At 40.3% G+C, this 16,323-nt stretch overlaps 1 protein-coding gene across 1 annotated transcript in view; it reads right to left on the reverse strand.

Annotated features, from left to right (window-relative positions):
* The window catches only part of Ppm1h (protein phosphatase, Mg2+/Mn2+ dependent 1H), a 273,222-nt gene that overhangs the window by 77,759 nt on the left and 179,140 nt on the right, over nt 1–16,323 (reverse strand). The window contains exon 5 of the mRNA XM_074083812.1: nt 4,973–5,057. Within this exon, the coding sequence (XP_073939913.1) occupies nt 4,973–5,057 (85 nt within the window). The remainder of the gene's footprint in view (nt 1–4,972; nt 5,058–16,323) is intronic.

Raw genomic sequence — 16,323 nt, forward strand, 5'->3', positions numbered from 1 at the left:
CTTAAAAAACTAAACATAGATTTGTCATATGATCCAGCAATCCCACTCCTAGGGACATACCCAAAGGAATGCGACTCAGGTTACTCCATAGGCACCTGCACTCCCATGTTTATTGCAGCACTATTCACAATAGCCAAGTTATGGAAACGGCCAAGATGCCCCACTACTGACGAATGGATTAAGAAAATGTGGTATTTATACACAACGGAATTTTACTCAGACATGAAGAACAATGAAATCTTGTCATTCACAAGTAAACGGATGGAACTAGAGAACATCATCTTAAGTAAAGTTAGCCAGGCTCAGAAGGCGAAAAATCCTATGTTCTCCCTCATATGTGGAATTTAGACCTAAAACAAATGCAGTAATATTACTGGACATGGGCCACACGCTAAGGGTAGTAATTGAGAAAGATAGGAAACCCAAAACTTGAAAGTGTTTCATGTGCCACTTCAGAGGAGCTAATATAGCAACCTTAAAACGACAGAGGTAACTATGGGAAGGTGACCGGGAAGTAGTGAAGAGGTCTGGTAGAGATGAATAAATTTGGGTTGTAATATACATGTGAATGGAATCTCTTTGTATAACTATCCTTACCTCAAACAAGCAAATATGCTATGTCTTCTCTTCAACAAAATTGGAGAAGAAGGCAGAACAGGTTATGCCTGGAAGCAAGGGGGGTGGAGGGACAGGGAGGGAGTGGTGAGAAAGAGGGGAGAAATGACCCAAACAATGTATTTACATATAAATATATGAATAAAAAAAAGTGGCAGCACACCTGCCTAGCAAGTGTAAGGCAGAGTTCAAACTTCAGTACGAGAAAAAAAAACAAAAAAACAAAAAAAACGTAAAATAGATTGGCTCAAGGTGTGGAGGATCAAGTCTGTAATCTGAGTTTCTTGGGAGGTGGAGATTAGGAAGATGTGGTTTGAGGTCAGTCTGAGCAAAAAGTTCACAAGACCCCATCTCAGTCAATGGCTGAGCGTGGTGGTGTGTGCTCTTGGGATCGCAGCTACAAAGGGAAGCACAAAAAGGACTGAGGTCCAAGTGAGCCCCAGCATAAAGTAAGACCATATCTTAAAAATAACTAATGCAAAAAGGGTTAGCAGAGTGGCTCAAGTGGTAGAGTGTCTGCCTAAGTGTGAGGCCCTGAGTTCAACCCCTAGGAATGCCAAAAGAAAAAAAAATCAAAAGATAGTATACTATACATATGGTCTCTAATTTACAATGATTGGACTTAACCATATTTTAACTTTCTGAGAGCATGAAAGAATATCCGTACAACCATTTTGGTTTTCACTTTCAGTACAGTACGTAATGAATTACTGAGATATTCAGCATTTTATTATAAAACTGGCTTTGTGTTGGATGATTTTGCCCAAATAGGGGCTAATGTAACTGTTCTGAACATGTTTAAAGTTGGTAAGGCTAAGCAACAATGTTTGATAAGTTAGGTGTCTTAAATGCATTTTTTATTTAAACTATTTTCAACTTATGATGGATTGATAGGGATGAATCTACATTGTAACTCAAGGAGAATCTGTATTTCATATTGCCTTGAGATTATTTTTCATTTCCATTTCAGAACATGTAATATTTCTCAAGGGATGAAATATTACTACCTATTTCATTTTCAGGAGACAAGGAGATTGAGACACTGGCTGAAGGGACTTAGGTTAGACACTTCATGACTGGGCTAGGCTGATAAAAGTCACACTATATTTTGATTTTTCTCTCTTAGTTTGATACTATTTTCAAGATTTTACAGTATAAGCCTCTTTAATTCTCACAAGTACTTTACTACAAGGATTTCACGTCAAAATTATCTTATGCTAAAAATATTTTAATTCTTCAAATACTTTCAAACATTCACCTCATGTGTCTATGATTACTGAATCTGGTCAAATCCTAGACTCCTGAAGGAATAAGTTAGACAGCTAGGGTAGTTTATTTCCTGATCACTCATACTTCTGATGTCTGAGTGAGAAGTTTTAGTCATAAACTGGAGAAACATATCTGATTTAGAGAAAGGATTAAAACAACTGTTCTTATCTTTTGGAAATTCAAACATTAGGCTCAGTTCTGTAGACTACTAGAATCCACACTGATTGTCTGAGAAAGATTCCAAAATATGTATCTTAGCAACATTAGAAGTTGTTTCTAAATAAAAACAATGGAAAAATTTATATGACTTGTAGGCCAGTAGAATATTGCTACAGACTGAATGGTTGTGTACCCTCAAAATTCATATATTGAAGCCAAATCCTTAATGTAGTAGTACTGGGAGACAAGGCCTTGGGAGATAATTAGGTCATTAGGGTAGAGTTCTCAGAAGTGGGATTTAGTACCCTTGGAAAAGAGGCTCCAGAGAGTATCCCGTATCTTCTGCTACATGAGGCTGCCAAGAAAAGATGGTTGTCTATGAAACAGGAAGAAGGCCCTCACCAGACACTGAATCTTTCAGCCCCTTTATCTTGGACTTCTCAACCTCTAGATCTGTGAGAAGTAAATTTATGTTGTTTATAAGCCACCCAATTGATGATATTTTGTTATTGCAGCCAAAATAGACCAAGACACATTGGAAGGGGCAAGACTTTTATTCATCAAACAATACTAAATGAGTTCTATGTGCCACAAAAGAATTCTGCACATATTATTTCATTTAATTTCTACACGGCCTTCTGAGGTTGTCTATCTCTAATAATTGATGATTAGTAATCAGTGAAATGCCTTGTGGAAATTATATGCACAATTATGTGACAAACTGAGATTCAAAACTACATGTATCTTATTCCAACCATCCCAAAATATATCACTGATGTTCAGGAATCTGAGTAATTTTAGCATTCCCATTCCTCCTCAAAAATGAGTCTCCCATGTTCATTCTTATAACATGAAATAATCTCAAAAAGTACAAAAAGGTAGCCTGTTATTTTTTTGTTGTCTCCAGCAGGAAAACAGATCCCCAAGGGAACTGGGTTTCAAGAGCAGGTATAGGGTACAGATGAGATACAAGGGAGGCAAAGAACTCATGCCCTGCTATGATATGCCTGAGGGTGAGGGCAGAGTGGACAGTACTGTTTGGTATTGATCCAGCATTCTTTCATTCAGTCAATAAATACTGATTCCAAACCTCCTTTGTGTTGAGTTCTGGCACTATGAGGTGACTAACATAAGGGACAAGCCTTCTAGAACTCAGTCTGGAGAGGATGCCAGAGATCTGAGAAACAATTAGCAGCACATAGAATCATGCTGCAGGCCTCTAGATACTGCTGTATAGCACTGGGACTGACCCCCTGGGAAAGGTAGGGGACACTTCCCAGAAGAAATATCATTTGTGGTGGGATCTCAAAGGATGAGGTGTTTTCCTACCAGAGAAGGTAAAGACCATCTAGGCAGAGCATATTTCCAAAGGCATGGAGGTCAAAGTGATTGTGATACGCCCTAGAAATAGAAAGTAGTAATCTTGCTGAAGCATGGGGTATATGGTGACAATGGTGGCAACAACATGGAGATGGTGCTGGAGAGGTAGGCAGGATTCTGGGTTTACCAACAAGTATGGCTTGAATTGTGTATGCTGTGGGCAACGAAAGATTTTTAGGCAGAGCATGACAAGGTTTATGCTAAGATCATTTGCAAAGCCTTAAATGTCAGATGGGAAGAAGCTAGCCAAGTGGCAGAGAGGCCAGTTGTTATGAACTGTATCTTTGCAGCTCAAAGGCTTAACCCTCTTGTTCAGCCCTCCATTCACAAGTGATAAACCAAGATCTAGAAAGGCTAAGAGACCTTAGAAGATTATCCAGTTGTGAAGTAACAGAGCTGGGACTGGATCTTCTGTGGGTTGCTGCAGGATCCCTTCTACCTGCCTAGATGATGAAAGAAAATGAAGACACTTAAAGTCTGGATTCGCTATTTGGTGGCTTCAAGTTTATTTGCTTGAAGACAACAGCTCAAAGGTTAGAGAACCACTATAGGTAAAGAGTGAAGAATGAAAAGCTATTTTTACATTGATTTGTAATTCTTGCTATCTTACGTACCAGATAATTAGTAAAAGAGACACAGCTTAGTTACAAAACACACACCCACACCCACACATACCCACATATTGATGAAAAGTGTATAGTTTCTAAATAAACTAAAGCCATCAAATTCTGACCGTTCACACATACTGGAACTCAAGGACATATTCTTTCTAAGAACAAAGTGTCACCTATTAAGCTGTCATCTAAAAAGAAATTCTGTTGACAAGAAAATATTTCCCACATACACTACTTTCCCAGGATTAGACTCCAGAGATGTTGGCTCCTAAGTAACTTGGAATGATTACCATAGTCTCTTTCAAGGGCTCCTGGAATTTCAGGACAGGGAAGTGAGCTTGTTCTGTTTCCCAGAAACTGAGATTTTTGAGGGAAGCAACACTTGCGTATAGCCCTCCTGTAATTTCACACTAAAGTAGGTAATCTACAGAAGGAGTTTATTTTCAGGGCAGAAACAGATTTTCTGACACCTGCACTATCCCCAAAGGGCTTGAGCCTTCCTCTCTGAGCGTGAAGTGATGGTGTGTCAGTTGGGATATCAGAGCTGCCATGTGGGCAGAGGTTCCTCCTCTCAATGTGATTTAGAGTGAGCCCTGTGTGAGTTACAGTGAGTGTATCAGGCCAAGAAAAAGGTATCTGGCTCTTCAGAGCTGCACTTGATGTTATACATACCATTAAAAGAAGCAGAGTACATTATGTCCTCAGTTGGTCACAGATGGTAGAGTATCAGCCACAATAATAAATTCATGGAGGTGGGGTGTGTCGTCACACACAGAGCCAGGATGTGTGAGCCAGAAGGTGTGTGGGGGTAGTTAATACCATATGTCGTTTGACTGCTGTGGGCCTGCTCCCATGTCACAGCAACGTGTTTCTCCCAAGCAGCTCCAACACCATTCCTGATGCACTGCCCTCTGCCAAGCCCACATGACTCTTACCAGGTACTGGAGTCGCTGGCGCTCAGTCTCAGGGGTGAATTCTGAAGACATGGGGATGATTTCTCCATTTCTGATGATTATGGCCCTGAAATGGTGAAAATGCATTGTCAGCAGTCAATCTCATAAGTTCTCTGACTCTGTGACAACCATTGCTTGGGTCAGACTACACACAAAACACTAGGAGATGCTTCCTCCTTCCATCTCATGGTAGAGTTCACAGTTACCACTCTGGAGCCTCTCTCAATTTAAAGTGAATTGCATTCTAGTTAGCTTTCATTACTTTGATTACTTTTTCTGCTTGCTGGAACCATTGTTCTAGTGTTCCAGAATCAAGCATACTCTCAGTATATAACAAATGCTCAGTAAATAAACGGATGAATGAATAAATGTTGCATCAGAGGCACATTCCAGTCCAGGGTTCTCCAATAGAACCTTCTGTGATTATGGTAATGTTCTTATCTGTACAGTTCATTATGGCAACCACTAGCCACATACAGATATTTAAGGCATATGAATTTTGGTTAGTAGAGTTGAGATACTAAATTTGTAATGTTATTTAATTTTAATAAAGATTCAATAGTTGTATGTGACTAGTATTTAATGTAGTAGACAGGGCAAGGGTCTGCAACTCCAGACCCTTGTCACACAAAGGACCGGTAGGCCACCAGCACTGGCCTTACTTAGGACTTTGGTAGAAATGTAGAAACTCAGATCCCACCCCAGGCTTACTGCTCCATAATCTGCATTGTAATAAGATCCCCAGGTGTTCATAAACACATTAGAATCTGAGGCCATCTGGCCTAGACTACTGAATGTCTAGGATGATATCCTGGGTCCTGAAAAAGCCACTCTTACCTCAAGGCTCAGACCAAAAAACATGCCTAAGAGCTACTGCTGGCTCAAGGACTTTTGAGACAGCAGAGTTCCCCAAAGCTGAGGTCTAAAAGAGGCTACAGGATCAATAGTCGTGAAGCAGCCTTTCCTGGGCTTAGTCCCAGCAGTGCCTCCTCTCCTTAGACCTTCTAATTCTGAAGTGGCTCCTGACAACCACTTTCCAGTGAACTATTGATTGGCTGTTTTTATGATAAATGGAAGTGGCTTGTGGAATCACATTTTATACTAACCTCATAGTTTTCTGTACCAGAAGCCAGAGATCTTCTGACCTGATAGGCTTCTCAGAGAAGAACCCTAAATGTGGGGAATGCCTTAGATGAGGTCAGGTCTGAGGGCTACCTGGATGATTCTAGGGGATGCTGTTTCTTTGTGCCAGGAAACCCCTCCCTGACAACTGGAGAGGTAATCTCTCCCTGACTTGGAAACAATCCTTATAAATTGTTTCAGCTTTCACCACCCCTCCCATGACTCACCCTTGCTACCTGGGCTCTGGTTGCTGCCACCATAGGAACTGGTGGAAGGATACAGGTGGGAAAGGAAATGACAGTAAGAATCTTGGGGGGGTCTTTAGAGAATTTATGGCTCCAGAATAAAAACAATAGAAGTTATAAGAACATGGAAAAATTTAGGGAAAAAAGATTCCACTTGCAATATTGTTTACTACTTCTTTTATTGTCCTGTATAAAATGTGAAAAATTAAAAGATTCCTTCTTATAAACCACTTGTAAATGCAATTACTACCCCCCCACCAAAGGTGATCATTACTATTCACAAATCATTGTGAGTTACTAATTCACATGGTCTTTGTCTTAATTATCAGTGAAGAAAGGGATCTGACAGAGGATAGAGAAACTTAAAGAAGTTGAAAGGGGAGTAGGTGTCAGGAAGGTCTTAAGTTAGGGCATAATCTTAAAGTAGGAAGAAGGGCATGAAATTCCGGAAGGGTGGAGTGAAAGTTGGTATGTGATGCATTCCAAAGGCTACCTTCTCTTCCAAAGTTTTGCTTAAACCTAGTCTTAACATTTTTTCCTCCCTTCTTCTACATGGCCCCTGAATTTCAGCTGATTCCTAGGTGTAGGCTAGCAAAGTCACATATATGGAAGGAGATAAAAGATAATGTGTAAAAGGAGAGGAAAGAAGTAGAGGGAAAATACAGAGTGACAGAGACCCAGGAGGGGAAAGTCTGGGTGCCATTTAGTGTGAGTTCACCAGGGAGGAGCCATTGTGGCTCAACCAGGCCACAGACTCAGGACCTGAGTGTCAGGAGGTCAGGGGCCTTGTCCATCTCATTCACTCATAATGTTGGATTCTTGGGCTGGTGGAGTGGCTCAAGTGGTAGAGTGCTTGCTTGGGAAGATTGAAGCCCTGAGTATAAACGTTCAAACTCCAGTAATGCCGAGAGAGAGAGAGAGAGAGAGAGAGAGAGAGAGAGAGAGAGAGAGAGAGAGAGACAGAGAGAGAGAGAGAGTGATGCATGCTGTTACATGCCTATAATCTCAGCACTTGGAGGTGGTGGCAGGAGGACTTCAAGTTTCAAGGCCAACCTGGACTGCATAGTGAGACCCTGTCTCAAGAAAGAAAGAGAGAGCCAGGTGCCAATGGCTCATGCCTATAATCTAGCTGCTCAGGAGGCAGAGATAAGAAGGACCAAGGTTCAAGGCCAGCCTGGGAAACAAAGGCAAGACCTTATCTTAGAAATAAGATACACACACAGAAGGTTGGCAGAGTGGTTCAAGTGGTAGAGCTCTGCCTAGAAGGCATAAAATCTTGATTCAAACCCTAGTATTACAAAAGAAAGAAAGAGAGAGAGTAAGAGAGAGAGAGAGAGAGAGAGAGAGAGAGAACAAATTTCAAGTAGGATATTAAACCAAAGGTGAGGATATTGAGAGTGAGATTCTGCATGACTATACAGGTCTCATGTTCACGAAGCTGGCCCTGATAGTATAGTATGCCTTTGATATTTACTGAATGAATAAATGCCTTTGACAGCTACATATCCTAATGACTTCAGGTAACCTTTCCAGCCAGCACATGTTTATTGTATTTCACCTTGGAATATCCACCTGGATATTCACTGGGATTGCATGCTTAGTAATATTCAAAACTGATGACCCTGTCCCAGTCACATTACCAAATCTGTTTTCCAGCATTCCCTTCTCACTTCTTTCACCCTCATGTACCTAAACGAGCACCATGTCCCATAGATTTTACCTCCATGAAAGTTCTTATTCCTTGATTCCTACTGCTAGTGCCTTGTTTCAGGTTCCCATCAGAACCTGTCTGCATGACTCAGGAGCTCTTCATAGTTGTCCTTGTCAGTTCTGCCCATCTCTGACCCACAGGCAGAGATGTATTTTAAGTTTAATTAACACAACAATTGTATATACTTATGGGATAGAGTATGATATTCAATACATGTGCACAATGTTTGGCTTCCATGTCTGTCTCTAACTACTCTGAGGCTATTTTCTGGGCATAGCCTAAGTCACTGTTTCTGAATCTCCAATGCTCAATGCCTAGCATGTCTCAGATAGGCAATAGCTACTTGCTCAGGGTTTTGTAAGTAACTACATGGATGAAGAATGAGCTGGACTTAGGTGTATGAGCAGAAGTATCCAGACACAAAGGTCCTAAGCAAGAATTGTCTTAGTAACAGCATTGTCAATTATATATAGTCTGAGCCCTCAAAAATCTATATGCCTTTTCACTGGTTTTGCAAAAAGCTAACAGGTCTAAGAGGATGTCATCACTGAGAAGTGACGTGAAGGACAAGGGGAATTGGTTGGGGGAGAGAAAATGCAGTAACCACTACCACATTTACTGTTTTTCCAAACTACAAATTCACAGATGAAGCATCTGCATTTAATTCCAATATAACTTCTGGTGTAATCCTTGATTATTTTCTTAAATAGGTAATTATATCCAAATCCATCTATGCACAAAATGTTCTTCACTTCCATTTGAACTACCAAGTTCTTCCTTACGAGGCAACTATAGATTAAAGATGACAGCATGTTTGGCTGCCAATATGCCCAGTCCTATGTGGTGGTATCTCTTCCTATGTGAGCCTTGGCTTCCTTTTGATCTTTCTTTCATCCCTCTGATCTTGGGATCAATTTGTCAGAGTGTGGTCTCCAATCTTGACTAGGGCAGCGGGAGAAAAGGGGCTTCAGAGAGAACAGAGTGCATGCAAAGGCTGACAAATCTCATACTCAACCAATAAAGTAGAGAAATGCCTGAAAAGCTACACTCTCTCACCACCGCCTGCTGCACTTCATATATTCATTATATTACATGATTCTTTCTTAAAGAAAATTAAATCCAAACCAATACAAAAACTATAGTAGCAATGAAGGTCAAGGAGAGCTGGGTACAGGCCCTAACCTGACTTCTGGGGGCCTCAGGCGTGGACCTGTGACTACTACTGTGCTCAGAATTTGGATGGCATTCTACTTATCTACCCAGGGGTAGGAGAGATTGAATGAGGAAGTTTTTAGGAGCAGGCAACCGCCTCTTATCTGACTGCCCTTACTCCACAGAGGCGATAGTTCCTAAGCACATTCCTCAGTGTTAGGGTTAACCTTTCCTTCACAGGCACCACAACTGAAATCTGGATGCTTTCATTTTAATTCTCATGTAGTAGATGGGGTGTTAGTCATGATGAGGTAAATGGTAAGATTTAATGGGCTCCTATGAGTCAACTGCCAGAATGAGAGATGAAATAAAGGTAAGAATAGTTTTTTTTGAAATGACCTTTTCTCCAAATATTAGCTGCAGGAAAGGATAAAGATGATTTATTCCTAACTGATGGGAATTTTGAGTTTAGAGAATAGTTCCTAGAAAATCCTGCACCTTCTATTCTTTAGTATTATAGAGTTTAAACCACCTACGTTTTGTTCACTGAGTTACTAAAAATGTTAGGTGGTCAAGAGGGAAGAAAATGGGTTGCTCACTTCAAATATTCACTTGATTTTATAATTTCTTTTAAGGAAATCACATCATACTGTTGCCTATTCAATCTCACCTCATTGTGATGTTCTTAGAGTAGGACTGACAAGCTCCAAAAGGCATTTAACAAACAAAGAAAAAAAGTTGACAAAGAATCTGATTAGGCCATATACAGAAGAGAAAAAGCAAATGTGAATGCATGAAAAGATACTCAAGCACTCATAGTCCAGGAAGATGCAAATTAAAGTCAATTTTATAATTATATTTAATTATAAAATATATATATATATTATAATTTTATTCATTAGACTAGGAAACATTTAAAAATCAACACTACATAGTTTTTCTCATAGGGGAGAGGACAGTAGTTCTCATAATTAATGGAAATGTGAATGGTTATAGTTTTTAAATCTATTAAAATTATAACTACATATTTCACTCCAATTTTGGAAAATATCTTAAAGAAATCAAAGACCAGGGCCAGGTATGGTGGTGCATGCCTATAGTCCCAACTACTTGGGAGGTGGAGATAGGAGGACAGCAGTTCAAGGTCAGCCTGGAAAAAAGTTAGCAAGATCTTAACTCAAAAAACAAAGTGGGTGTGGTGGTGCATGTACTCTACCTCCTGAGTAACTGTAATTCTAGTTACTCAGGAGGTAGAAGCAGGAGGATCTTGGTCCAAGGGCTGTCCTGGGCAAAAGTGGAAGACCCTACCAAAAACAAAGTAAAGTAAAAAGGGCTGTGGCAGGGTTCAAGTGGTAGAGTATCAACCTAGAAAGAGCTAGGCTCCAAGTTCAAACCCAAGTACTGAAAAAAAAAATCAAAACTTAGCACACATATAAGACACACATGTAAGAATTCATGCATTCACATTATTCACTGTGGCAAATACTGGAAATAGCCTGAATGTCAAAAGGGGAATGATTGAACAGATTGATTTGTAGTATATAAGATATTACACAATCATGAGAAGAAAAGTGATGTGTATGTTTTGAAACCTGGTGGCATCCTTGTAAGTGAGAAAAGAAAGTTGCAGAGTAATGTGTGATTCAATCCCATTTTTGTAATAGCAGATATAGAGTCTGATTCCAGACCACAGTCCTGTGTGTGATCCTTCAGGCCCAACCACAGGCAATTACCAAGGCTCAGCTCAGCAGACCCTCCCTGCCCCGCCCTGGTGTCTGGCCAGTGCACTGCAGCCTCTGGGGAGCTACAGTTCAGGACTCTGCTGCTCCCTCTTGCAATTCTGCATTCCCAGCAGGGGCTGGCTGAGTACTTCTCTGCACTCTGACTCAATACTTTTTCACTCCTGATCCTCCGGGTTTCACCTCCCTCCCCATCCCGTCCCATAAAATGGCAGGAGGCTTCAGATCAGAGCTCCAGGGCAGGAATTCTCTTTCACTTCCCACCAGCGCTACATCATCTGGCAGACCCTTGCCCAGTGCCATCCTACGGGGGAAATGGAACTCTGGGGGAGCTGGAACTACTCTTCTCCTTTCCCTCTTGCCTGCATGACTCCAGTAAGTGAATACAGGCTTGGTTGTTATTTTTAGTTTGGTTTGTTGTCTTCACTGACTGCCTTGACACCAGTCAGTGAACAATATATAATTATGTTTGACTGAGTAGCTAGAAAGTTATAGCGATGGAAGAGGTGTTTAATTTCCTTTATATATTGTTTTACTATTTAACAATAACAGGGAATGTATTCCTTTTGTAAGTTCAAAGAGGAATTTCTCTGTCCAGATTTGACTACCTATTCCCTGGAGTCCTCCTAAACATGAACTCATCTTTGAACACTATCAATCTTCATGAACCCAAGTGCCCCAGGCACCAATCTACAGGTTCCACCCAGTGACTGAGTCACCTCTCAGATACCATTACTTGCAGTGTAGGCACACTAAGAAACTATCAGTGACAGGAGCCATTAACCGAGAAGCTAGCAGCCAAATTTTGTAATAAAAACACATACTGGTTAAGCCTGAAAATGTCTGTACTTTTCTCCATTATTTGTGTTTTAAGAATAAATTCAGAACTGACAACTGTGCTCAAAAAATTAAAAGTACTAAAAGAGATTTTGAGAGATAAATTGAGTGACAGAGAACTCATGAGCCCCTGTTGTTGACAGTCAGCTCTCATTAATCTCAGCCAAAGGAGGTTCATATGCAGGCACAGTCCTCCCCCCAGCCTGGGTGTTCTGGGCTGCTCTGATGCAAGCATTTCTCTGGGGACTTAAGGTCTGACTTGCAACTATGCCCGTTGGCACTGACAGCATATAGTCACGTATGATTTATTCAGTGGCCGCAGGGAAGCTTTCACTGTGTTCGATCAGTGATGCTGAAAAAGCAAAAACAACCCCCCCAACTCAGCTATTGTGCTCATTGCCTGTGGGTGATCTACTACCACTCAACACTACTGAGAATAGAGATTGTGGGAGACATCATTGCTGGGAGATAGCAAACAGCCAATTACACTTCCCATTGCTTAAGAGAGACATCTTTCTTGTGCTAGGGCAAGCAAAACTCAATAGGCAGTTGGCACCTGGTGTCCATGGGCTCTGCATCCAGAGTCAACTAATAGTGGGTAGAAAACACTAATTTTTAGAAAGTGGGCTTCCACTGAACATGTACAGACTTTTGTCACTGTTCCCTAAATGATACAGTATAACAGTTGTTTACATGGCATTTACATTATAGTAGGTTTTATAAATAATATAGAGATAACTTAATGTATATAGGAGGATGTGTGTAGGTTATATGCAGATACTACGCTATTTCATATAAAGGACTTGAGTGTTCTCACATTTGGATATCCTGGTGGGCAGTGCCCTGGAACCAGTCCCTGTGGGTACTAAAGGATGACTCTATTCGTGTGTGTTTGTGTGTGGTTCTACAAGACAGAGCCACTATTGGAAGAGATGCCCCTGCCCTAGGGTGATACTAGGTTTGATGAGCAGCTCATTCAGATCCCTTCATTTCTAACCTCCACTTAAATGAGATGATATTGCCTCATTCTCCCTTAGAACTCCCTTGTCATCCGCTATAGCTATCAAGAGAGCTTCAGATTCAAGGAAAGGAGTAGCAAAGTGTGTCCTAAGAGGAAGATGAAGCCTAAGAGGAAGATGAAGCCTGGAGAATCAAGCAGGGCAAATACAGGAGCCCCTTGAAGCACTCTCTTTCTGTAACACTCAGGAAACCTAAAAGTGCCTGCTCTGCCCTATTTCCAATGCACATTCAGAATATATCACCTTTCAGTTCTCTGTCCCTCAAGCTAAAACATTTTGCCTTAATACCAAACAAAATCACCAAATTCACCATCAAATGATTTTGCAAATAGGTGCTGTGTATAGCACAACGACAATTAATAAGCACACTGGTTTTCAGCCTCAAGACAAAGCTTTGAGAGAGGGAGAGAGAGAATGAATGAAAGTCAAAAGAAAGGTAGAGTCCCTCTGTAGTGCAGGAGTGTGAAAAGAACCCAAAATGGCCAGGCTGCTGGATCCAAGAAGCAAGTAATATTATGTATGAATCCAATTTTCATGGACTGAAAGGTATAAAGTCCCCCAAGCTGGACATAGGACATGGATTAGACTCCCAACCAAGTTGCTTCATTCTGTTATATCTCAATTTCTTCTTTTGCAGTGTGGGAACTTGCTGGACAGAAAAGTAAAGGGCTTTGAGGCTACTGTTTGAGTCCTGGTAGGACAGAGCTTCATTGTCATCTCTAATTGCTGAGCATCAGCTAGCCCTTCAGTGAGGATCCTACTCACATGTGTAGTTACATGTGTGTTAATGTAGAACACACAAGCATGCTGGAGAAAGATTCTGCAATATGTCCTCTTTTGGGTTGTAAGTTCTGACAGTTTATCTGGGCAGTTATAATGCATTAAATGCCAAAGCACTAAACGGTAGACTGGGGCAAAGGCTAAAAGCCAAGCTCTCTTCCAGCTCAGAAAATTTATGGCTTTGGAGGAAATTCACATATATGTGGGAAATTGGTTAGTGAGGTTATGTGTTGTAATGGAAGTGACAATGGCCTAGAAATCAGAATTTTTGGTGCCTGCTTCAGTTTGGGCTGGTGTTTAGCTATGAACCTTGGTGTCAGATTTCAGACCTATAAAAAGAAGAGGTAGGACCAGATAGTTCCCTAGGTACTTTTCAGGTCTAAGTTGAAATGGTGCTGAAAGGAAAACTGACACATGGGGTGGGCAAACACCATCTGATAACTACTACAGTTTTACTACTTTTCTTCTCAGCAGGTGGTAATCACCACAATTTAGATTGTAATAAATAAAACCAAACACAGAAGCACCAGGATGGGAGAAATCACCCAGAGTGCTTCCCTTAAATCAAAAAGGACAAGGAACCTATTATTGAGCAAGGCCCCCACTGTAATTTCACTGTTGTCACCAGTCTGCTTGGAATGCAGAGTTGCAAACAAAAGGCATCTCTGACATTGTTAAGAGTATTCATGGAATGCCCTGATTCCATTACACACTTTTTCAGCTGTAAGTGATTTGAAACGCAACATTAAACTGCACATTTTCAGAATGGAGGAGAAAATCTGGCACAAGGTGACAAAGAGAAACCATTCGGAAAACCCTTTTTGACAGTGTGTATCAATTCCAAGGTATGAGGGGGAGGCATCCATTCTGTCCAGAAGCATTAGACCTTGCAGATTCTGTTCAGATGCGGCAGAAACATCAGTCTCCTTCAAAAATATTAGAAATGTGTTGCTGGCAAAGAAAGCCATGCAGCTGACAGAATAAGCTGGGGTTATCACTACCAGAGAACAGTCAGGCTGCAGATGCTAATTAGAGGTGTCAAAAAAAATGGCTGAAGGGAAAAAAGTAATCCATGAGCTGAGAATTTGGGTGTGTTCCTATTCATTCCATTTTCAGAATGGCTACTCAAGAAGTAGTTTGTAAATATGATGATTTACTGAACAAGATCTCAAATACATAATTGAGCTTCTCAGCAAAAATATCCACAAAAATGTGGATGGGGGGGTATTCAAATGTTTAAATGGCAGCTAGAAAAACTGACCACTCACACAGCAGTAACCGACTCAAATGTTCCTTACTTTCCTCACAGCCAGCTCAGTCTGCATTCATACTACCCAGAATATTTCTCAATCTCATAATCCAGCCACTTTCTACAAACATCTTGCTATACCAGCAACATGCAAACCTAATGCACCAGCACAGAAATTTCCAGATCAGGTAAAAGCCTCACGTTCATTCAAGTTTTCAAGGTGCTTATTATTTCTATTTAAAAAAAAAGTCAAGGGCTCCATTTGTAAATTAATTGTAGGTTAGTTTGCTGGTTTTGACCTATAACTTACCTTCCATAGAATTCACCCCTTATTTGTACATTTCAGTGGTTTTTAGTGTGCCCACAAGGTTGTGCAGCTATCATCATTATTTAATTCTAGGACATTTTATCACCTCAAAAAGACTCACCATTCCCTGCACTCTTTCCTTCCTTCTATCCTTGGCAACCACTAATCTACTTTTTGTCTCTATGCAATAATCTGGATGTTTAATATAAATGGAATCATATAGCATATGGCTTCATTCACTCAGCATATGTTTTCAAGGTGCATCAGAACTTCATTCTTTCTTGTGGCTGAATAAATGTTCCACTGTATGAATATGTCACAGTTTGTTTATCCATTTATTAGTTGATGGTCATTTGGATTGCTTACTTTTTAATTCTTTTTTTTTTTTTTTTTGCTTTTTAAAATGAATGCTATGAACATTTGTGTACATTCTTGTGTGGATATTTTTTCAATTCTCTTGGGTATATACCTAGGAGTAAAATGCTGAATCACATGGTAACTAACATTTTGAGGAACCAACAACTGGTTTTCTAACGGGGCTGCACTCTTTGGGGATTTTGCATTCCCAATTGGTAAGATTTTAAATGGTCTCTGAAAGGACTACAGAATTCAAACTAATTTATGAAAATCCTATGATTTCTTACTCTACACTGTTTTAAAGCCACCTTGCTGGAAAAATTTTGCCTATATGCTTAGATTTTAAATCGTATTTAATGATTTAAAATATTTAATACTTCACTTTTCGTTTTCATTAGAGGGTACACATTCTGTTTTTCTCAAGTGTAGAGTCAATGCCTTAAACACAGCACAAATGTGCACAACCACCTCCCAAGTCCCAAAGCAAGTACATTTTCCTCCTCACATCAAGTAGTCAGACTGGGTGCGGTCACCAAAGGCATTTATTTTTCTCTCTACTGCAGTCATTTTTGGAGTAGGATAATCTTTACTTTCTTCTTCTTTTTAAAAAAAGTCTGAAAAAAAATAAAATAAAAATAAAAAATAAAAAAAATGTCTGATGACAAAATAGCTCACTGTTTGTGTGCCAAGGCAGGTGGACATGCAGGGTCCGGGAAGCAATCTCTTTACTAACACAGTACATTAGTCACACCCTTGTTAGATGTGTCCAATTCTGACCTTTTTACTTTAAAGAGGCAATGCAATGGAAGCAACTG

The sequence above is a fragment of the Castor canadensis genome, chromosome 8 (genome assembly GCF_047511655.1).
Source record: "Castor canadensis chromosome 8, mCasCan1.hap1v2, whole genome shotgun sequence".
In the NCBI taxonomy this organism is placed as follows: Eukaryota; Metazoa; Chordata; class Mammalia; order Rodentia; family Castoridae; genus Castor; species Castor canadensis.